This window comes from Scyliorhinus torazame, chromosome 24 (genome assembly GCF_047496885.1).
Source record: "Scyliorhinus torazame isolate Kashiwa2021f chromosome 24, sScyTor2.1, whole genome shotgun sequence".
Taxonomy (NCBI): Eukaryota; Metazoa; Chordata; class Chondrichthyes; order Carcharhiniformes; family Scyliorhinidae; genus Scyliorhinus; species Scyliorhinus torazame.
Window position 1 is genome coordinate 4,709,744 of NC_092730.1, and position 22,964 is coordinate 4,732,707.

At 59.7% G+C, this 22,964-nt stretch overlaps 2 protein-coding genes across 2 annotated transcripts in view; one reads left to right on the forward strand and one right to left on the reverse strand.

Annotated features, from left to right (window-relative positions):
* LOC140400183 (REST corepressor 2-like) overlaps positions 1 to 22,964 on the reverse strand; it is a 1,146,610-nt gene that overhangs the window by 171,571 nt on the left and 952,075 nt on the right. The window lies entirely within an intron of this gene.
* LOC140400080 (N-alpha-acetyltransferase 40) overlaps positions 1 to 22,964 on the forward strand; it is a 45,994-nt gene that overhangs the window by 17,046 nt on the left and 5,984 nt on the right. Inside the window, exons 2-3 of the mRNA XM_072489559.1 lie at positions 6,605 to 6,700; positions 13,904 to 13,955. Of these exons, the coding sequence (XP_072345660.1) occupies positions 6,605 to 6,700; positions 13,904 to 13,955 (148 nt within the window). The remainder of the gene's footprint in view (positions 1 to 6,604; positions 6,701 to 13,903; positions 13,956 to 22,964) is intronic.

Below are 22,964 nucleotides of genomic sequence, written 5' to 3' on the forward strand. Positions count from 1 at the left end.
GGACACCGAGAGTGTGAGAAGGACCCAGAGAGAGGGGGACGGACCCAGAGAGAGGGGGACGGACCCAGAGAGAGGGGGACGGACACCGAGAGAGGGGGACGGGCACCGAGAGAGGGGGACGGACCCAGAGAGAGTGAGACGGACCCAGAGAGAGGGGGACGGACCCAGAGAGAGGGGGACGGACCCAGAGAGAGGGGGACGGACCCAGAGAGAGGGGGACGGACCCAGAGAGAGGGGGACGGACCCAGAGAGAGGGGGACGGACCCAGAGAGGGGGGGACGGACCCAGAGAGGGGGGGACGGACCCAGAGAGGGGGGGCCGGACACCGAGAGGGGGGGACGGGCACCGAGAGGGGGGGACGGGCACCGAGAGGGGGGGGCAGACACCGAGAGGGGGGGGCAGACCCAGAGGGACAGACCCAGAGGGACAGACCCAGAGGGACAGACCCAGAGGGACAGACCCAGAGGGACAGACCCAGAGGGACAGACCCAGAGGGACAGACCCAGAGGGACAGACCCAGAGGGACAGACCCAGAGGGACAGACCCAGAGGGACAGACCCCGATGGACAGACCCCGATGGACAGACCCCGAGGGACAGACCCCGAGGGACAGACCCCGAGGGACAGACCCCGAGGGACAGACCCCGAGTGACAGACCCCGAGGGACAGACCCAAAGGGACAGACCCCGTGCGGGGGGGACAGAGAGAGGGGGACAGACACAGAGAGAGGAAAACAGACACAGAGAGAGGGGGACAGACACAGAGAGAGGGGGACAGACACAGAGAGAGGGGGACAGGCACAGAGAGAGGGGGACAGGCAGAGAGAGAGGGGGACAGGCAGAGAGAGAGGGGGACAGGCAGAGAGAGAGGGGGACAGGCAGAGAGAGAGGGGGACAGGCAGAGAGAGAGGGGGACAGGCAGAGAGAGAGTGGGCAGAGAGAGGGGGGCAGAGAGAGAGGGGGCAGAGAGAGAGGGGGCAGAGAAAGAGGGGGCAGAGAGAGAGGGGGGCAGAGAGAGAGGGGGGCAGAGAGAGAGGGGGGCAGAGAGAGAGGGGGGCAGAGAGAGAGGGGGGCAGAGAAAGAGGGGGGCAGAGAGAGAGGGGGGCAGAGAGAGATGGGGGCAGAGAGAGATGGGGGCAGAGAGAGAGGGGGGCAGAGAGAGGGGGGCAGAGAGAGAGGGGGGCAGAGAGAGAGGGGGGCAGAGAGAGAGGGGGGCAGAGAGAGAGGGGGGCAGAGAGAGAGGGGGGCAGAGAGAGAGGGGGGCAGAGAGAGAGGGGGGCAGAGAGAGAGGGGGGCAGAGAGAGAGGGGGGCAGAGAGAGAGGGGGGCAGAGAGAGAGGGGGGCAGAGAGAGAGGGGGGCAGAGAGAGAGGGACAGACACACAGAGACAGAGAGAGGGGGACAGACACCGAGAGAGGGGGACAGAGAGAGAGGGGGACAGACACCGAGAGAGGGGGAACGGACACCGAGAGAGGGGGACGGACACCGTGAGAGGGGGACAGACACCGAGAGAGGGGGACAGAGAGAGAGGGGGACAGACACCGAGAGAGGGGGACAGACACCGAGAGAGGGGGACGGACACCGAGAGAGGGGGACAGAGAGAGAGATGGACAGACACCGAGAGAGGGGGACGGACACCGAGAGAGGGGGACGGACACCGAGAGAGGGGGACAGACACCGAGAGAGGGGGACAGACACCGAGAGAGGGGGACACACACCGAGAGAGGGGGACAGACACCGAGAGGGGGGGACAGACACCGAGAGGGGGGGACAGACACAGGGAGAGGGGGACAGACACCGAGAGAGGGGGACAGACACCGAGAGGGGGGGACAGACCCAGAGAGGGGGGGACGGACACCGAGAGAGGGGGACGGACACCGAGAGAGGGGGACGGACACCGAGAGAGGGGGACGGACACCGAGAGAGGGGGACGGACACCGAGAGAGGGGGACGGACACCGAGAGAGGGGGACGGGCACCGAGAGAGGGGGACAGACCCAGAGAGGGGGGGACAGACCCAGAGAGGGGGGGACGGACACCGAGAGAGAGGGACTGACACCGAGAGAGGGGGACGGACACCGAGAGAGGGGGACGGACCCAGAGAGAGGGGGACAGACCCAGAGAGGGGGGGACGGACCCAGAGAGGGGGGGACGGACACCGAGAGAGAGGGACGGACACCGAGAGAGGGGGACGGGCACCGAGAGAGGGGGACGGACACCGAGAGAGGGGGACAGACACCGAGAGAGGGGGACGGACACCGAGAGAGGGGGACGGACACCGAGAGAGGGGGACGGACACCGAGAGGGGGGACAGACACCGAGAGAGGGGGACGGACACCGAGAGAGGGGGACGGACCCAGAGAGGGGGGGACAGACCCAGAGAGGGGGGGACGGACACCGAGAGAGAGGGACAGACACCGAGAGAGGGGGACGGACACCGAGAGAGTGAGACGGACCCAGAGAGAGGGGGACGGACCCAGAGAGAGGGGGACGGACCCAGAGAGAGGGGGACGGACACCGAGAGAGGGGGACGGGCACCGAGAGAGGGGGACGGACCCAGAGAGAGTGAGACGGACCCAGAGAGAGGGGGACGGACCCAGAGAGGGGGGGAACGGACCCAGAGAGAGGGGGACGGACCCAGAGAGAGGGGGACGGACCCAGAGAGAGGGGGACGGACCCAGAGAGAGGGGGACGGACCCAGAGAGAGGGGGACGGACCCAGAGAGAGGGGGACGGACCCAGAGAGAGGGGGACGGACCCAGAGAGAGGGGGACGGACCCAGAGAGGGGGGGCCGGACACCGAGAGGGGGGGACGGGCACCGAGAGAGGGGGACGGGCACCGAGAGGGGGGGGCAGACACCGAGAGAGGGGGACAGACCCAGAGGGACAGACCCAGAGGGACAGACCCAGAGGGACAGACCCAGAGGGACAGACCCCGATGGACAGACCCCGAGGGACAGACCCCGATGGACAGACCCCGATGGACAGACCCCGATGGACAGACCCCGAGGGACAGACCCCGAGGGACAGACCCCGAGGGACAGACCCCGAGGGACAGACCCCGAGGGACAGACCCCGAGGGACAGACCCCGAGGGACAGACCCCGAGGGACAGACCCCGAGGGACAGACCCCGTGCGGGGGGGACAGAGAGAGGGGGACAGACACAGAGAGAGGGGGACAGACACAGAGAGAGGGGGACAGACACAGAGAGAGGGGGACAGACACAGAGAGAGGGGGACAGACACAGAGAGAGGGGGACAGACACAGAGAGAGGGGGACAGACACAGAGAGAGGGGGACAGACACAGAGAGAGGGGGACAGGCAGAGAGAGAAGGGGACAGGCAGAGAGAGAGGGGGACAGGCAGAGAGAGAGGGGGACAGGCAGAGAGAGAGGGGGGCAGAGAGAGAGGGGGCAGAGAGAGAGGGGGCAGAGAAAGAGGGGGCAGAGAGAGAGGGGGCAGAGAGAGAGGGGGGCAGAGAGAGAGGGGGGCAGAGAGAGAGGGGGGCAGAGAGAGAGAGGGGGCAGAGAGAGAGAGTGGGGCAGAGAGAGAGGGGGGCAGAGAGAGAGGGGGGCAGAGAGAGAGGGGGGCAGAGAGAGAGGGGGGCAGAGAGAGAGGGGGGCAGAGAGAGAGGGGGGCAGAGAGAGAGGGGGGCAGAGAGAGAGGGGGGCAGAGAGAGAGGGGGGCAGAGAGAGAGGGGGGCAGAGAGAGAGGGGGGCAGAGAGAGAGGGGGGCAGAGAGAGAGGGGGGCAGAGAGAGAGGGGGGCAGAGAGAGAGGGGGGCAGAGAGAGAGGGACAGACACACAGAGAGAGAGAGAGAGGGACAGACACACAGAGACAGAGAGAGAGGGACAGACACAGAGAGACAGAGAGAGAGGGACAGACACAGAGAGAGAGAGAGAGGGACAAACACAGAGAGAGAGAGGGACAGACACAGAGAGAGAGAGAGAGAGGGACAGACACAGAGAGAGAGAGAGAGAGAGAGGGACAGACACAGAGAGAGAGAGAGAGAGGGACAGACACAGAGAGAGAGAGAGAGAGGGACAGACAGAGAGAGAGAGAGAGAGGGACAGACAGAGAGAGAGAGAGAGAGGGACAGAGAGAGAGAGAGAGAGAGAGAGAGGGACAGACAGAGAGAGAGAGAGGGACAGACAGAGAGAGAGAGAGGGACAGACACACAGAGAGAGAGAGAGGGACAGACACACAGAGAGAGAGAGAGGGACAGACAGAGAGAGAGAGAGGGACAGACAGAGAGAGAGAGAGGGACAGACAGAGAGAGAGAGAGAGAGAGAGGGACAGACAGAGAGAGAGAGAGAGAGGGACAGACAGAGAGAGAGAGAGAGAGAGAGAGGGACAGACACAGAGAGAGAGAGGGACAAACACAGAGAGAGAGAGGGACAGACAGAGAGAGAGAGAGAGAGAGAGGGACAGACACAGAGAGAGAGAGAGAGAGGGACAGACACACAGAGAGAGAGAGAGGGACAGACAGAGAGAGAGAGAGGGACAGACACAGAGAGAGAGAGAGAGGGACAGACAGAGAGAGAGAGAGGGACAGACAGAGAGAGAGAGAGAGAGAGGGACAGACACAGAGAGAGAGAGAGAGAGGGACAGACAGAGAGAGAGAGAGGGACAGACACAGAGAGAGAGAGAGAGGGACAGACAGAGAGAGAGAGAGGGACAGACAGAGAGAGAGAGAGAGAGAGGGACAGACACAGAGAGAGAGAGAGAGAGGGACAGACACAGAGAGAGAGAGAGAGAGGGACAGACACAGAGAGAGAGAGAGAGGGACAGACAGAGAGAGAGAGAGGGACAGACAGAGAGAGAGAGAGAGAGAGGGACAGACAGAGAGAGAGAGAGAGAGGGACAGAGAGAGAGGGACAGACACAGAGAGAGAGAGAGAGGGACAGGCAGAGAGAGAGAGAGGGACAGGCAGAGAGGGACACCGAGAGGGTGAGTGGGACAGAACGAGAGGAAGAGACACAGTGTGGGGGACAGGGAGCAAAGATGTGACGGGGGCGGGGTCAGCAATGAGGTGGTAGAGATAGAAGGGGAAGGAGGGAAGGGAGAGAGGATATTGGGTGGAGAGAGGGAGTGGGGTGATGGGGGAAGGGGTAAGAGGAAGGCATGTGGAGGAAGGATGTGTGAAAAGGGTGAGGTGTGTGAAAGGGGAGTGGGGGGGTTTGCGCAAAATTGGGGTCTGCGTGAGGGGGGTGCACAAAATTGGGGTCTGCGAGGGAAAGATTGGGGGGTGGGGAGTGGATGAAACGTGGCTGATGGAAAGGTGGAGGTGAGAGAGATCCGGGTTGCGAAGGCTGGAAGATCCAGAGAGTGAGAAAGAGAGGGAAGGGAAAGGGAGAGGGGGGGGGTGGGGAGACGGGAGAGGAGGAGGGAGGGAAACGGGAGAGGAGGAGGGAGAAACGGGAGAGGGGGGGGGAAAGGGAGAGGGGGGGGGGGGAGAAACGGGAGAGGGGAGAAACGGGAGAGGGGGAGGGGAAAGGGAGGGGGGGAGAAACGGGAGAGGGGGGGAGAAACGGGAGAGGAGGAGGGGAAACGGGAGAGGAGGAGGGAGAAACGGGAGAGGGGGGGGGAGAAACGGGAGAGGGGGAGGGGAAAGGGGGGGGAGAAACGGGAGAGGAGGAGGGAGGAGGAGGGAGGGAAACGGGAGAGGAGGAGGGAGGGAAACGGGAGAGGAGGAGGGAGGAAACGGGAGAGGAGGAGGGGAATCGGGAGAGGGGGAGGGAGGAGACGGGAGAGGAGGAGGGAAACGGGAGAGGAGGAGGGAGGAAACAGGAGAGGAGGAGGGAGGAAACGGGAGAGGAGGAGGGAGGTAATGGGAGAGGAGGAGGGAGGAAACGGGAGAGGAGGGAGGAAACGGGAGAGGAGGAGGGACGAAACGGGAGAGGAGGGAGGAAACGGGAGAGGAGGAGGTGAAACGGGAGAGGAGGAGGGAGGAAACGGGAGAGGAGGAGGGAGGAAACGGGAGAGGAGGAGGGAGGAAACGGGAGAGGAGGAGGGAGGAAACGGGAGAGGAGGAGGGAGGAAACGGGAGAGTAGGAGGGGAAACGGGAGAGGAGGAGGGGGGTAACGGGAGAGGAGGAGGGAGGGAAACAGGAGAGGAGGAGGGGAAACGGGAGAGGAGGAGGGAGGAAACGGGAGAGGAGGAGGGAGGAAACGGGAGAGGAGGAGGGAGGAAACGGGAGAGGAGGAGGGGAAACGGGAGAGGAGGTGGGAGGAAACGGGAGAGGAGGGAGGAAACGGGAGAGGAGGGAGGAAACGGGAGAGGAGGAGGGAGGAAACGGGAGAGGAGGAGGGGAAACTGGAGAGGAGACGGGAGAGGAGGAGGGAGGAGACGGGAGAGGAGGAGGGAGGAGACGGGAGAGGAGGAAGGAGGAAACGGGAGAGGAGGAGGGGAAACGGGAGAGGAGGAGGGGAAACGGGAGAGGAGTGAGCGAGGGGGAAACGGGAGAGGAGGGCGTGCGAGGGGGGGGAAACCGGGGAAGAGGGATTGTGGGGCCGATTTCTCTCGCCCCATTCCACCGTACCGAGTGGCTGGTGAGGGAGGGAGGCTGTGAAATGACGACAGGATTTGAATGATCTTTTATTTTGCAGAGAAAGTCGTCGAAGGCAAAGGAGAAGAAACAGAAACGCCTGGAGGAGCGAGCGGCAATGGATGCCGTCTGCGCTAAAGTGGAGACGGCAAACAAGGTCCAACTTTCAGATCCTGGGGAAGGAGGGAAAGTGGCTTCAGGGTGGGCGGAGCGGGGAGGACGTCAATGTGGTGGTGGTCCGCGATCTGTGAGGCAGCAGTGTTAACCCGGGTCCCTGGCTCTGTGAGACAGCAGTGTTAACCCGGGTCCCTGGCACTGTGAGACAGCAGTGTTAACCCGGGTCCCTGGCTCTGTGAGACAGCAGTGTTAACCCGGGTCCCTGGCACTGTGAGACAGCAGTGTTAACCCGGGTCCCTGGCTCTGTGAGACAGCAGTGTTAACCCGGCTCCCTGGCTCTGTGAGACAGCAGTGTTAACCCGGGTCACTGGCACTGTGAGACAGCAGTGTTAACCCGGGTCCCTGGCACTGTGAGACCGCAGTGTTAACCCGGGTCCCTGGCACTGTGAGACAGCAGTGTTAACCCGGGTCCCTGGCATTGTGAGGCAGCAGTGTTAACCCGGGTCCCTGGCACTGTGAGACAGCAGTGTTAACCCGGGTCCCTGGCACTGTGAGACAGCAGTGTTAACCCGAGTCCGTGGCACTGTGAGACAGCAGTGTGAACCCGGGTCCCTGGCACTGTGAGACAGCAGTGTTAACCTGGGTCCGTGGCACTGTGAGGCAGCAGTGTGAACCCGGGTTCCTGGCACTGTGAGGCAGCAGTGTTAACCCGGGTCCCTGACACTGTGAGACAGCAGTGTTAACCCGGGTCCCTGGCACTGTGAGACAGCAGTGTTAACCCGGGTCCCTGGCACTGTGAGACAGCAGTGTTAACCCGAGTCCGTGGCACTGTGAGACAGCAGTGTTAACCCGGGTCCCTGACACTGTGAGACAGCAGTGTTAACCCGGGTCCCTGGCTCTGTGAGACAGCAGTGTTAACCCGGGTCCCTGGCTCTGTGAGACAGCAGTGTTAACCCGGGTCCCTGGCTCAGTGAGACAGCAGTGTTAACCCGGGTCCCTGGCTCTGTGAGACAGCGGTGTTAACCCGGGTCCCTGGCACTGTGAGACAGCAGTGTTAACCCGGGTCCCTGGCTCTGTGAGACAGCAGTGTTAACCCGGGTCCCTGGCTCTGTGAGACAGCAGTGTTAACCCGGGTCCCTGGCACTGTGAGGCAGCAGTGTTAACCCGGGTCCCTGGCACTGTGAGGCAGCAGTGTTAACCCGGGTCCCTGGCACTGTGAGACAGCCGTGTTAACCCGGGTCCCTGGCACTGTGAGGCAGCAGTGTTAACCCGGGTCCCTGGCACTGTGAGACAGCAGTGTTAACCCGGGTCCCTGGCACTGTGAGGCAGCAGTGTTAACCCGGATCCCTGGCACTGTGAGACAGCAGTGTGAACCCGGATCCCTGACACTGAGACAGCAGTGTTAACCCGGGTCCAATGCTCTGTGAGACAGCAGTGCTAACCCGGGTCCCTGGCACTGTGAGACAGCAGTGTTAACCCGGGTCCCTGGCTCTGTGAGACAGCAGTGTTAACCCGGGTCCCTGGCTCTGTGAGACAGCAGTGTTAACCCGGGTCCCTGGCACTGTGAGACAGCAGTGTTAACCCGGGTCCCTGGCTCTGTGAGACAGCAGTGTTAACCCGGGTCCCTGGCACTGTGAGACAGCAGTGTTAACCCGGGTCCCCGGCACTGTGAGACAGCAGTGTTAACCCGGGTCCCTAGCTCTGTGAGACAGCAGTGTTAACCCGGGTCCCTGGCGCTGTGAGACAGCAGTGTTAACCCGGGTCCCTAGCTCAGTGAGACAGCTGTGTTAACCAGGGTCCCTGGCACTGTGAGGCTGCAATGTTAACCCGGGTCCCTGGCACTGTGAGACAGCAGTGTTAACCCGGGTCCCTGGCTCTGTGAGACAGCAGTGTTAACCCGGGTCCCTGGCGCTGTGAGACAGCAGTGTTAACCCGGGTCCCTGGCGCTGTGAGACAGCAGTGTTAACCCGGGTCCCTAGCTCAGTGAGACAGCTGTGTTAACCAGGGTCCCTGGCACTGTGAGGCAGCAGTGTTAACCCGGGTCCCTGGCACTGTGAGACAGCAGTGTTAACCCGGGTCCCTAGCTCAGTGAGACAGCAGTGTTAACCCGGGTCCCTGGCACTGTGAGACAGCAGTGTTAACCCGGGTCACTGGCACTGTGAAACAGCAGTGTTAACCCGGGACCCTGGCACTGTGAGACAGCAGTGTTAACCCGGGTCCCTGGCACTGTGAGACAGCAGTGTTAACCCGGGTCCCTGGCGCTGTGAGGCAGGAGTGTTAACCCGGGTCCCTGGCACTGTGAGACAGCAGTGTTAACCCGGGTCCGTTAACCCGGGTCCCTGGCTCTGTGAGACAGCAGTGTTAACCCGGGTCCGTGGCACTGTGAGACAGCAGTGTTAACCTGGGTCCCTGGTACTGTGAGACAGCAGTGTTAACCCGGGTCCCTGGCACTGTGAGACAGCAGTGTTAACCCGGGTCCCTGGCACTGTGAGACAGCAGTGTTAAACCGGGTCCCTGGCACTGTGAGACAGCAGTGTTAACCCGGGTCCCTGGCGCTGTGAGACAGCAGTGTTAACCCGGGTCCCGAGCTCAGTGAGACAGCTGTGTTAACCAGGGTCCCTGGCGCTGTGAGACAGCAGTGTTAACCCAGGTCCCTAGCTCAGTGAGACAGCTGTGTTAACCAGGGTCCCTGGCACTGTGAGGCAGCAGTGTTAACCCGGGTCCCTGGCACTGTGAGACAGCAGTGTTAACCCGGGTCCCTAGCTCAGTGAGACAGCAGTGTTAACCCGGGTCCCTGGCACTGTGAGACAGCAGTGTTGACCCGGATCCCTGGCACTGTGAAACAGCAGTGTTAACCCGGGACCCTGGCACTGTGAGACAGCAGTGTTAACCCGGGTCCCTGGCACTGTGAGACAGCAGTGTTAACCCGTGTCCCTGGCGCTGTGAGGCAGCAGTGTTAACCCGGGTCCCTGGCACTGTGAGACAGCAGTGTTAACCCGGGTCCCTGGCTCTGTGAGACAGCAGTGTTAACCCGGGTCCCTGGCTCTGTGAGACAGCAGTGTTAACCCGGGTCCCTAGCACTGTGAGACAGCAGTGTTAACCCGGGTCCCTGGCACTGTGAGACAGCAGTGTTAACCCGGGTCCCTGGCACTGTGAGACAGCAGTGTTCACCCGGGTCCCTGGCTCTGTGAGACAGCAGTGTTAACCCGGGTCCCTGGCACTGTGAGACAGCAGTGTTAACCCGGGTCCCTGGCGCTGTGAGGCAGCAGTGTTAACCCGGGTCCCTGGCACTGTGAGACAGCAGTGTTAACCCGGGTCCCTGGCTCTGTGAGACAGCAGTGTTAACCCGGGTCCCTGGCTCTGTGAGACAGCAGTGTTAACCCGGGTCGCTGGCACTGTGAGACAGCAGTGTTAACCCGGGTCCCTAGCTCCGTGAGACAGCAGTGTTAACCCGGGTCCCTGGCACTGTGAGACAGCAGTGTTAACCCGGGTCCCTGGCTCTGTGAGACAGCAGTGTTAACCCGGGTCCCTGGCACTGTGAGACAGCAGTGTTAACCCGGGTCCCTGGCAGTGTGAGACAGCAGTGTTAACCCGGGTCCCTGGCACTGTGAGACAGCAGTGTTAACCCGGGTCCCTAGCTCAGTGAGACAGCAGTGTTAACCCGGGTCCCTGGCACTGTGAGACAGCAGTGTTAACCCGGGTCCCTGGCACTGTGAGACAGCAGTGTTAACCCGGGTCCCTGGCTCTGTGAGACAGCAGTGTTAACCCGGGTCCCTGGCACTGTGAGACAGCAGTGTTAACCCGGGTCCCTGGCACTGTGAGACAGCAGTGTTAACCCGGGTCCCTGGCACTGTGAGACAGCAGTGTTAACCCGGGTCCCTAGCTCAGTGAGACAGCAGTGTTAACCCGGGTCCCTGGCACTGTGAGACAGCAGTGTTAACCCGGGTCCCTGGCTCTGTGAGACAGCAGTGTTAACCCAGGTCCCTGGCTCTGTGAGACAGCAGTGTTAACCCGGGTCCCTGGCACTGAGACAGCAGTGTTAACCCTGGTCTCTGGCTCTCTGAGACAGCAGTGTTAACCCGGGTCCCTGGCACTGTGCGACAGCAGTGTTAACCCGGGTCCCTGGCACTGTGAGACAGCAGTGTTAACCCGGGACCCTGGCGCTGTGAGACAGCAGTGTTAACCCGGGTCCGGGATCTGTGAGACAGCAGTGTTAACCCGGGTCCCTGGCGCTGTGAGACAGCAGTGTTAACCCGGGACCCTGGCGCTGTGAGACAGCAGTGTTAACCCGGGTCCGGGATCTGTGAGGCAGCAGTGTTAACCCGGGTCCCTGGCTCTGTGAGACAGCAGTGCAAACACGGGTCCCTGGCTCTGTGAGACAGCAGTGTTAACCCGGGTCTCTGGCGCTGTGAGACAGCAGTGTTAACCCGGGTCCGGGATCTGTGAGGCAGCAGTGTTAACCCGGGTCCCTGGCACTGTGAGACAGCAGTGTTAAGCCGGGTCCCTGGCACTGTGAGACTGCAGTGTTAACCCGGGTCCCTGGCACTGTGAGACAGCAGTGTTAACCCGGGTCCCTGGCTCTGTGAGACAGCAGTGTTAACTCGGGTCCCTGGCTCTGTGAGACATCAGTGTTAACCCGGGTCCCTGGCACTGTGAGACAGCAGTGTTAACCCGGGTCCGGGATCTGTGAGGCAGCAGTGTTAACCCGGGTCCCTGGCTCTGTGAGACAGCAGTGTTAACCCGGGTCCCTGGCACTGTGAGACAGCAGTGTTCACCCGGGTCCCTGGTTCTGTGCGACAGCAGTGTTAACCCGGTTCCCTGGCACTGTGAGACAGCAGTGTTAACCCGGGTCCGAGGCACTGTGAGACAGCAGTGTTAACCCGGGTCCCTGGCACTGTGAGACAGCAGTGTTAACCCGAGTCCCTGGCTCTGTGAGACAGCAGTGTTAACCCGGGTCCCTGGCTCTGTGAGACAGCAGTGTTAACCCGGGTCCCTGGCTCAGTGAGACAGCAGTGTTAACCCGGGTCCCTGGCACTGTGAGACAGCAGTGTTAACCTGGGTCCCTGGCACTGTGAGACAGCAGTGTTAACCCGGGTCCCTGGCACTGTGAGACAGCAGTGTTAACCCGGGTCCCTGGCTCTGTGAGACAGCAGTGTTAACCCGGGTCGCTTGCTCTGTGAGACAGCAGTGTTAACCCAGGTCCCTGGCACTGTGAGACAGCAGTGTTAACCCGGGTCCCTGGCTCTGTGAGACAGCAGTGTTAACCCAGGTCCCTGGCACTGTGAGACAGCAGTGTTAACCCGGGTCCGGGATCTGTGAGGCATCAGTGTTAACCCGGGACCCTGTCGCTGTGAGACAGCAGTGTTAACCCGGGTCCCTGGCTCTGTGAGACAGCAGTGTTAACCCGGGTCCCTGGCTCTGTGAGACAGCAGTGTTAACCCAGGTCCCTGGCACTGTGAGACAGCAGTGTTAACCCGGGTCCCTGGCTCTGTGAGACAGCAGTGTTAACCCGGGTCCCTGGCTCTGTGAGACAGCAGTGTTAACCCGGGTCCCTGGCTCTGTGAGACAGCAGTGTTAACCCGGGTCCCTGGCTCTGTGAGACAGCAGTGTTAACCCAGGTCCCTGGCACTGTGAGACAGCAGTGTTAACCCGGGTCCCTGGCTCTGTGAGACAGCTGTGTTAACCCGGGTCCCTGGCTCTGTGAGACAGCAGTGTTAACCCGGGTCGCTTGCTCTGTGAGACAGCAGTGCTAACCCGGGACCCTGGCACTGTGAGACAGCAGTGTTAACCCGGGTCCCTGGCACTGTGAGACAGCAGTGTTAACCCGGGTCCCTGGCACTGTGAGACAGCAGTGTTAACCCGGGCCCCTGGCTCTGTGATACAGCAGTGTTAACCCGGGTCCCTGGCTCTGTGAGACAGCAGTGTTAACCCGGGTCCCTGGCACTGTGAGACAGCAGTGTTAACCCGGGTCCCTGGCACTGTGAGACAGCAGTGTTAACCCGGGTCCCTGGCACTGTGAGACAGCAGTGTTAACCCGGGTCCGGGATCTGTGAGGCAGCAGTGTTAACCCGGGTCCCTGGCACTGTGAGACAGCAGTGTTAACCCGGGTCCCTGGCACTGTGAGACAGCAGTGTTAACCCGGGTCCGGGATCTGTGAGGCAGCAGTGTTAACCCGGGTCCCTGGCACTGTGAGACAGCAGTGTTAACTCGGGTCCCTGGCTCTGTGAGACATCAGTGTTAACCCGGGTCCCTGGCACTGTGAGACAGCAGTGTTAACCCGGGTCCGGGATCTGTGAGGCAGCAGTGTTAACCCGGGTCCCTGGCACTGTGAGACAGCAGTGTTAACCCGGGTCCCTGGCACTGTGAGACAGCAGTGTTAACCCGGGTCCCTGGCTCTGTGAGACAGCAGTGTTAACTCGGGTCCCTGGCACTGTGAGACAGCAGTGTTAACCCGGGTCCCTGGCACTGTGAGACAGCAGTGTTAACCCGGGTCCCTGGCACTGTGAGACAGCAGTGTTAACCCGGGCCCTGGCACTGTGAGACAGCAGTGTTAACCCGGGTCCCTGGCACTGTGAGACAGCAGTGTTAACCCGGGTCCCTGGCACTGTGAGACAGCAGTGTTAACCCGGGTCCCTGGCTCTGTGAGACAGCAGTGTTAACCCGGGTCCCTGGCACTGTGAGACAGCAGTGTTAACCCGGGTCCCTGGCACTGTGAGTCAGCAGTGTTAACCCGGGTCCCTGGCACTGTGAGACAGCAGTGTTAACCCGGGTCCCTGGCTCTGTGAGACAGCAGTGTTAACCCGGGTCCCTGGCACTGTGAGACAGCAAGGTTAACCCGGGTCCCTGGCACTGTGAGACAGCAGTGTTAACCCGGGTCCCTGGCACTGTGAGACAGCAGTGTTAACCCGGGTCCCTGGCTCTGTGAGACAGCAGTGCTAACCCGGGTCCCTGGCTCTGTGAGACAGCAGTGCTAACCACTGTGCCATGGATGTGGTGGTGGTGATGTTTCATGTGTGTGACCTTTCAATAGATCGTGAGTCACAAAGATGAGATATTCGCTCTGTTTTTCTCTCCACACCTGCTCCCACTCCTGAATATTTCCAGCATTTATTTCTGATTGCTTTTCAGTGGTTGGGTTACTGCAGGCTGAGGGCTCTGGCTAGCGCACCGTAATGGGTTTGACGGGGACATTATGAATTGCGTCTTGTTGAGAAATTTCTCTTTCTCCTTTTTTCACTTTCAGCTCGATGACCCATTAGCGTCCTTCCCTGCCTTCAAAAAATACGACCGGAATGGGTAAGCGATTGTGCCATTTCTGATACTTATCACACTTTGGGCTGTTTTACCTTCCACACCTGTGACAAGGTGCTTTATCCCTCCACATCCCCAGTCTGTGTTACTAACAGGTCAGAGGCTCACTTGTCGAATAGATTGGACTGTAGATCGAATAGATCCCCGCCGATGCACTGTTATTCCTGAATCCCCAACAATTTCCTGGCTGGGCAGAGTCACCATGGTCTTGTGAAAGGGGATTCCTGTTTGACAACTCTGGGGTTTGTGAGGATGGGACGTGGGGATTGTGAGGATGGGGGATGTATTTGGAAATATCTGTACGCTGACTGCATCTCGGTCGGTTTCTCTCGGAGCTGTCTCTACGCTGCCTGTGTCTCGGTTGGTCTCTCTCGGAGCTGTCTGTACGCTGGCTGTATCTCGGTCTCTCTCAGAGCTGTCTGTACGCTGGCTGTATTTCGGTCTCTCTCGGAGCTGTCTGTACGCTGCCTGTATCTCGGTCTCTCTCGGGTCTGTCTGGACGCTGGCTGTATCTCGGTCTCTCTCGAAGCTGTCTGTACGCTGCCTGTATCTCGGTGTCTCTCAGAGCTGTCTGTACGCTGGCTGTATCTCGGTCTCTCTCAGAGCTGTCTGTACGCTGTCTGTATCTCGGTCTCTCTCGGGGCTGTCTGTGTGCTGGCTGTATCTCGGCCTCTCTCAGAGCTGTCTGTACGCTGCCTGTATCTCGGTCCCTCTCGGAGCTGTCTGTATGCTGCCTGTATCTCGGTCTCTCTCGGAGCTGTCTGTACGCTGGCTGTATCTCGGTCCCTCTCGGAGCTGTCTGTACGCTGCCTGTATCTCGATCTCTCTCTGGGGGCTGTCTGTATGCTGGCTGTATCTCGGTCTCTCTCGGAGCTGTCTGTACGCTGCCTGTATCTCGGTCTCTCTCGGAGCTGTCTGTACGCTGGCTGTATCTCGGCCGGTCTCTCTCGGAGCTGCCTGTACGCTGGCTGTATCTCTTCTCTCTCGGAGCTGTATGTACGCTGCCTGTATCTCGGTCTCTCTCGGAGCTGTCTGTACGCTGGCTGTATCTCGGTCTCTCTCTGAGCTGTCTGTACGCTGCCTGTATCTCGGTCTCTCTCGGAGCTGTCTGTACGCTGGCTGTATCTCGGTCTCTCTCGGAGCTGTCTGCACGCTGCCTGTATCTCGGTCTCTCTCGGAGCTGTCTGTACGCTGCCTGTATCTCGGTCGGTCTCTCTCGGAGCTGTCTGTCCGCTGCCTGTATCTCGGTCTCTCTCGTAGCTGTCTGTACGCTGGCTGTATCTCGGTCTCTCTCGGAGCTGTCTGTACGCTGGCTGTATCTCGGTCTCTCTCGGAGCTGTCTGTACGCTGCCTGTATCTCGGTCGGTCTCTCTCGGAGCTGTCTGTACGCTGCCTGTATCTCGGTCTCTCTCGTAGCTGTCTGTACGCTGGCTGTATCTCGGTCTCTCTCGGAGCTGTCTGTACCCTGCCTGTATCTCGGTCTCTCTCGGAGCTTTCTGTACGCTGGCTGTATCTCGGTCTCTCTCGGAGCTGCCTGTACGTTGGCTGTATCTCGGTCTCTCTCGGAGCTGTCTGTATGCTGGCTGTATCTCGGTCGGTCTATCTCGGAGCTGTCAGTACGCTGCCTGTATCTCGGTCTCTCTCTCAGCTGTCTGTACGCTAGCTGTATCTCGGTCTCTCTCGGAGCTGTCTGTACGCTGGCTGTATCTCGGTCGGTCTCTCTCGGAGCTGCCTGTACGCTGGCTGTATCTCGGTCTCTCTCGGGGCTGACTGTACGCTGCCTGTATCTCGGTCTCTCTCGGAGCTGTCTGTACGTTGTCTGTATCTCGGTCTCTCTCGGAGCTGTCTGTACGCTGTCTGTATCTCAGTCTATCTCGGAGCTGCCTGTACGTTGGCTGTATCTCGGTCGGTCTCTCTCGGAGCTGTCTGTACGCTGGCTGTATCTCGGTCTCGCTCGGAGCTGTCTGTACTCTGCCTGTATCTCGGTCTCTCTCGGAGCTGCCTGTACGTTGGCTGTATCTCGGTCTCTCTCGGAGCTGTCTGTACACTGGCTGTATCTCGGTCCCTCTCGGAGCTGTCTGTACGCTGCCTGTATCTCGATCTCTCTCTGGGGGCTGTCTGTATGCTGTCTGTATCTCGGTCTCTCTCGGAGCTGTCTGTACGCTGCCTGTATCTCGGTCTCTCTCGGAGCTGTCTGTACGCTGGCTGTATCTCGGTCGGTCTCTCTCGGAGCTGCCTGTACGCTGGCTGTATCTCTTCTCTCTCGGAGCTGTATGTACGCTGCCTGTATCTCGGTCTCTCTCGGAGCTGTCTGTACGCTGGCTGTATCTCGGTCTCTCTCTGAGCTGTCTGTACGCTGCCTGTATCTCGGTCTCTCTCGGAGCTGTCTGTACGCTGGCTGTATCTCGGTCTCTCTCGGAGCTGTCTGTACGCTGGCTGTATCTCGGTCTCTCTCGGAGCTGTCTGTACGCTGCCTGTATCTCGGTCGGTCTCTCTCGGAGCTGTCTGTACGCTGCCTGTATCTCGGTCTCTCTCGTAGCTGTCTGTACGCTGGCTGTATCTCGGTCTCTCTCGGAGCTGTCTGTACCCTGCCTGTATCTCGGTCTCTCTCGGAGCTGCCTGTACGTTGGCTGTATCTCGGTCTCTCTCGGAGCTGTCTGTATGCTGGCTGTATCTCGGTCGGTCTATCTCGGAGCTGTCTGTACGCTGGCTGTATCTCGGTCTCTCTCTCAGCTGTCTGTACGCTAGCTGTATCTCGGTCTCTCTCGGAGCTGTCTGTATGCTGGCTGTATCTCGGTCGGTCTATCTCGGATCTGTCAGTACGCTGCCTGTATCTCGGTCTCTCTCTCAGCTGTCTGTACGCTAGCTGGATCTCGGTCTCTCTCGGAGCTGTCTGTACGCTGGCTGTATCTCGGTCGGTCTCTCTCGGAGCTGCCTGTACGCTGGCTGTATCTCGGTCTCTCTCGGGGCTGACTGTACGCTGCCTGTATCTCGGTCTCTCTCGGAGCTGTCTGTACGTTGTCTGTATCTCGGTCTCTCTCGGAGCTGTCTGTACGCTGTCTGTATCTCAGTCTCTCTCGGAGCTGTCTTTACGCTGGCTGTATCTCGGTCTCTCTCGGAGCTGCCTGTACGCTGGCTGTATCTCTTCTCTCTCGGAGCTGTCTGTACGCTGTCTGTATCTCAGTCTCTCTCGGAGCTGTCTTTACGCTGGCTGTATCTCAGTCCCTCTCGGATCTGTCAGTACGCTGCCTGTATCTCGGTCTCTCTCGGAGCTGTCTGTACGCTGCCTGTATCTCGGTCTCTCTCGGAGCTGTCTGTACGCTGGCTGTATCTCGGTCGGTCTCTCTCGGAGCTGTCTGTACGCTGCCTGTATCTCGGTCTCTCTCGGAGCTGTCTGTACGCTGGCTGTATCTCGGCCTCTCTCGGAGCTGCCTGTACGTTGGCTGTATCTCGGCCTCTCTCGGAGCTGCCTGTACGTTGGCTGTATCTCGGTCTCTCTCGGAGCTGTCTGTACGCTGGCTGTATCTCAGAGCTGTCTGTACGCTGGCTGTATCTCGGTCTCTCTCGGAGCTGTCTGTAAGCTGGCTGTATCTCGGTCTCTCTCGGAGCTGTCTGTATCTCGGTTGGTCTCTCTCGGAGCTGTCTGTACGCTGCCTGTATCTCGGTCTCTTTCGTAGCTGTCTGTACGCTGGCTGTATCTCGGTCTCTCTCGGAGCTGTCTGTACGCTGCCTGTATCTCGGTCTCTCTCGTAGCTGTCTGTACGCTGGCTGTATCTCGGTCTCTCTCGGAGCTGTCTGTACTCTGCCTGTATCTCGGTCTCTCTCGTAGCTGTCTGTACGTTGGCTGTATCTCGGTCTCTCTCGGAGCTTTCTGTACGCTGGCTGTATCTCGGTCTCTCTCGGAGCTTTCTGTACGCTGGCTGTATCTCGGTCTCTCTCGGAGCTGTCTGTACGCTGCCTGTATCTCGGTCTCTCTCGGGGCTGTCTGTACGCTGGCTGTATCTTGGTCGGTCTCTCTCGGAGCTGCCTGTACGTTGGCTGTATCTCGGTCGGTCTCTCTCGGAGCTGTCTGTACGCTGGCTGTATCTCGGTCTCGCTCGGAGCTGTCTGTACTCTGCCTGTATCTCGGTCTCTCTCGGAGCTGCCTGTACGTTGGCTGTATCTCGGTCTCTCTCGGAGCTTTCTGTACGCTGGCTGTATCTCGGTCTCTCTCGGAGCTGTCTGTACGCTGGCTGTATCTCGGTCTCTCTCGGAGCTGTCTGTACGCTGGCTGTATCTCGGTTTCTCTCGGAGCTGTCTGTATCTCGGTTGGTCTCTCTCGGAGCTGTCTGTACGCTGCCTGTATCTCGGTCTCTCTCGTAGCTGTCTGTACGCTGGCTGTATCTCGGTCTCTCTCGGAGCTGTCTGTACTCTGCCTGTATCTCGGTCTCTCTCGGAGCAGTCTGTACGCTGCCTGTATCTCGGTCTCTCTCGGAGCTGTCTGTACGCTGCCTGTATCTCGGTCTCTCTCGGAGCTGTCTGTACGCTGGCTGTATCTCGGTCTCTCTCGGAGCTGCCTGTACGTTGGCTGTATCTCGGTCTCTCTCAGAGCTGTCTGTACGCTGGCTGTATCTCGGTCTCTCTCGGAGCTGTCTGTATGCTGGCTGTATCTCGGTCGGTCTCTCTCGGAGCTGTCTGTACGCTGGCTGTATCTCGGTCTCTCTCAGCTGTCTGTCCGCTAGCTGTATCTCGGTCTCTCTCGGAGCTGTCTGTACGCTGGCTGTATCTCGGTCTCTCTCGGAGCTGTCTGTACGCTGGCTGTATCTCGGTCGGTCTCTCTCGGAGCTGCCTGTACGCTGGCTGTATCTCGGTCTCTCTCGGGGCTGACTGTACGCTGCCTGTATCTCGGTCTCTCTCGGGGCTGACTGTACGCTGCCTGTATCTCGGTCTCTCTCGGAGCTGTCTGTACGTTGTCTGTATCTCGGTCTCTCTCGGAACTGTCTGTACGCTGTCTGTATCTCAGTCTCTCTCGGAGCTGCCTGTACGCTGCCTGTATCTCGGTCTCTCTCGGAGCTGTCTGTACGCTGCCTGTATCTCGGTCTCTCTCGGAGCTGTCTGTACGCTGCCTGTATCTCGGTCTCTCTCGGAGCTGTCTGTACGCTGGCTGTATCTCTTCTCTCTCGGAGCTGTCTGTACGCTGGCTGTATCTCGGTCTCTCTCGGAGCTGCCTGTACGCTGCCTGTATCTCGGTCTCTCTCGGAACTGTATGTACGCTGCCTGTATCTCGGTCTCTCTCGGAGCTGTCTGTACGCTGGCTGTATCTCGGTCTCTCTCTGAGCTGTCTGTACGCTGCCTGTATCTCGGTCTCTCTCGGAGCTGTCTGTACGCTGGCTGTATCTCGGTCCCTCTCGGAGCTGTCTGTACGCTGGCTGTATCTCGGTCTCTCTCTGAGCTGTCTGTACGCTGCCTGTATCTCGGTCTCTCTCGGAGCTGTCTGTACGCTGGCTGTATCTCGGTCGGTCTCTCTCGGAGCTGCCTGTACGCTGGCTGTATCTCTTCTCTCTCGGAGCTGTATGTACGCTGCCTGTATCTCGGTCTCTCTCGGAGCTGTCTCTACGCTGGCTGTATCTCGGTCTCTCTCTGAGCTGTCTGTACGCTGCCTGTATCTCGGTCTCTCTCGGAGCTGCCTGTACGCTGGCTGTATCTCTTCTCTCTGGGGGCTGTCTGTACGCTGGCTGTATCTCGGTCTCTGTCGGAGCTGTCTGTACGCTGCCTGTATCTCGGTCTCTCTCGGGGCTGTCCGTACGCTGGCTGTATCTCGGTCGGTCTCTCTCGGAGCTGTCTGTACGCCGCCTGTATCTCGGTCGGTCTCTCTCGGAGCTGTCTGTACGCTGGCTGTATCTCGGTCGGTCTCTCTCGGAGCTGTCTGTACGCTGGCTGTATCTCGGTCGGTCTCTCTCGGGGCTGTCTGTACGCTGCCTGTATCTCGGTCGGACTCTCTTGGAGCTGTCTGTACGCTGGCTGTATCTCGGTCTCTCTCGGAGCTGTCTGTACGTTGGCCGTATCTCGGTCTCTCTCGGAGCTGTCTGTACGCTGCCTGTATCTCGGTCTCTCTCGAGGCTGTCTGTACGCTACCTGTATCTCTGTCTCCCTCGGAGCTGTCTGTCCGCTGGCTGTATCTCGGTCTCTCTCGGAGCTGTCTGTACGCTGCCTGTATCTCGGTCTCTCTCGGAGCAGTCTGTACGCTGCCTGTATCTCGGTCTCTCTCGGAGCTGTCTGTACGCTGGCTGTATCTCGGTCTCTCTCGGAGCTGTCTGTACGCTGGCTGTACCTCGGTCTCTCTCGGAGCGGTCTGTACGCTGCCTGTATATCGGTCTCTCTCGGGGCTGTCTGTACGCTGGCTGTATCTCGGTCTCTCTCGGAGCTGTCTGTACGCTGGCTGTATCTCGGTCGGTCTCTCTCGGAGCTGTCTGTACGCTGCCTGTATATCGGTCTCTCTCAGAGCTGTCTGTACGCTGGCTGTATCTCGGTCTCTCTGGGGGCTGTCTGTACGCTGGCTGTATTTCGGTCTCTCTCGGAGCTGTCTGCACGCTGCCTGTATCTCGGTCTCTCTCGGGGCTGTCTGTACGCTGGCTGTATCTCGGTCGGTCTCTCTCGGAGCTGTCTGTACGCCGCCTGTATCTCGGTCTCTCTCGGAGCTGTCTGTACGCTGGTTGTATCTCGGTCTCTCTCGGAGCTGTCTGTACGCTGCCTGTATCTCGGTCTCTCTCGGAGCTGTCTGTACGCTGGCTGTATCTCGGCCTCTCTCGGAGCTGCCTGTACGTTGGCTGTATCTCGGTCTCTCTCGGAGCTGTCTGTCTGCTGGCTGTATCTCGGTTTCTCTCGGAGCTGTCTGTACGCTGGCTGTATCTCGGTCTCTCTCGGAGCTGTCTGTACGCTGCCTGTATCTCGGTCTCTCTCAGAGCTGTCTGTACGCTGCCTGTATCTCGGTCTCTCTCGGAGCTGTCTGTACGCTGGCTGTTTCTCGGCCTCTCTCGGAGCTGCCTGTACGTTGGCTGTATCTCGGTCTCTCTCGGAGCTGTCTGTAGGCTGGCTGTATCTCGGTCCCTCTCGGAGCTGTCTGTATGCTGGCTGTATCTCGGTCTCTCTCTGGGCTGTCTGTACGCTGGCTGTATCTCGGTCGGTCTCTCTCGGAGCTGTCTGTACGCTGCCTGTATCTCGGTCTCTCTCGGAGCTGTCTGTACGCTGCCTGTATCTCGGTCTCTCTCGGAGCTGCCTGTACGTTGGCTGTATCTCGGTCTCTCTCGGAGCTGCCTGTACGTTGGCTGTATCTCGGTCTCTCTCAGAGCTGTCTGTACGCTGGCTGTATCTCGGTCTCTCTCGGAGGTGTCTGTTTGCTGGCTGTATCTCGGTCGGTCTCTCTCGGAGCTGTCTGTACGCTGGCTGTATCTCGGTCTCTCTCAGCTGTCTGTACGCTAGCTGTATCTCGGTCTCTCTCGGAGCTGTCTGTACGCTGGCTGTATCTCGGTCGGTCTCTCTCGGAGCTTTCTGTACGCTGGCTGTATCTCGGTCTCTCTCGGAGCTGCCTGTACGCTGGCTGTATCTCGGTCTCTCTCGGAGCTGTCTGTACGCTGGCTGTATCTCGGTCTCTCTCGGGGCTGTCTGTACGCTGGCTGTATCTCGGTCGGTCTCTCTCGGAGCTGCCTGTACGCTGGCTGTATCTCGGTCTCTCTCGGAGCTGCCTGTACGCTGGCTGTATCTCGGTCTCTCTCGGAGCTGCCTGTACGCTGCCTGTATCTCGGTCTCTCTCGGAGCTGTTTTACGCTCTCTGTATCTCAGTCTCTCTCGGAGCTGTCTTTACGCTGGCTGTATCTCGGTCCCTCTCGGAGCTGTCAGTACGCTGCCTGTATCTCGGTCTCTCTCGGAGCTCTCTGTACGCTGCCTGTATCTCGGTCTCTCTCGGAGCTGTCTGTACGCTGGCTGTATCTCGGTCTCTCTCTGAGCTGTCTGTACGCTGCCTGTATCTCGGTCTCTCTCGGAGCTGTCTGTACGCTGGCTGTATCTCGGTCTCTCTCGGAGCTGTCTGTACGCTGGCTGTATCTCGGTCTATCTCAGATCTGTCTGTACGCTGGCTGTATCTCGGTCTCTGTCAGAGCTGTCTGTACGCTGGCTGTATCTCGGTTGGTCTCTCTCGTAGCTGACTGTACGCTGGCTGTATCTCGGTCGGACTCTCTCGGAGCTGTCTGTACGCTGCCTGTATCTCGGTCTCTCTCGGAGCGGTCTGTACGCTGCCCGTATCTCGGTCTCTCTCGGAGCTGTCTGTACGCTGGCTGTATCTCGGTCTCTATCGGAGCTGTCTGTACGCTGGCTGTATCTCGGTTGGTCTTTCTCGGAGCTGACTGTACGCTGGCTGTATCTCGGTCGGTCTCTCTCGGAGCTGTCTGTACGCTGCCTGTATATCGGTCTCTCTCGGAGCTGTCTGTACGCTGGTTGTATCTCGGTCTCTCTCGGAGCTGTCTGTACGCTGGCTGTATCTCGGTCGGTCTCTCTCGGAGCTGTCTGTACGCTGCCTGTATCTCGGTCTCTCTCGGAGCTGCCTGTATCTCGGTCTCTCTTGGAGCTGTCTGTACGCTGCCTGTATCTCGGTCTCTCTCGGAGCGGTCTGTACGCTGGCTGTATCTCGGTCTCTCTCGGAGCTGCCTGTATCTCGGTCTCTCTCGAAGCTGCCTGTATCTCGGTCTCTCTCGGAGCTTCCTGTATCTCGGTCTCTCTCGGAGCTGCCTGTATCTCGGTCTCTCTCGGAGCTGTCTGTACGCTGCCTGTATCTCGGTCTCTCTCGGAGCTGCCTGTATTTCGGTCTCTCTTGGAGCTGTCTGTACGCTGCCTGTATCTCGGTCTCTCTCGGAGCTGCCTGTATCTCGGTCTCTCTCGGAGCTGCCTGTATCTCGGTCTCTCTCGGAGCTGTCTGTACGCTGCCTGTATCTCGGTCTCTCTCGGAGCTGCCTGTATCTCGG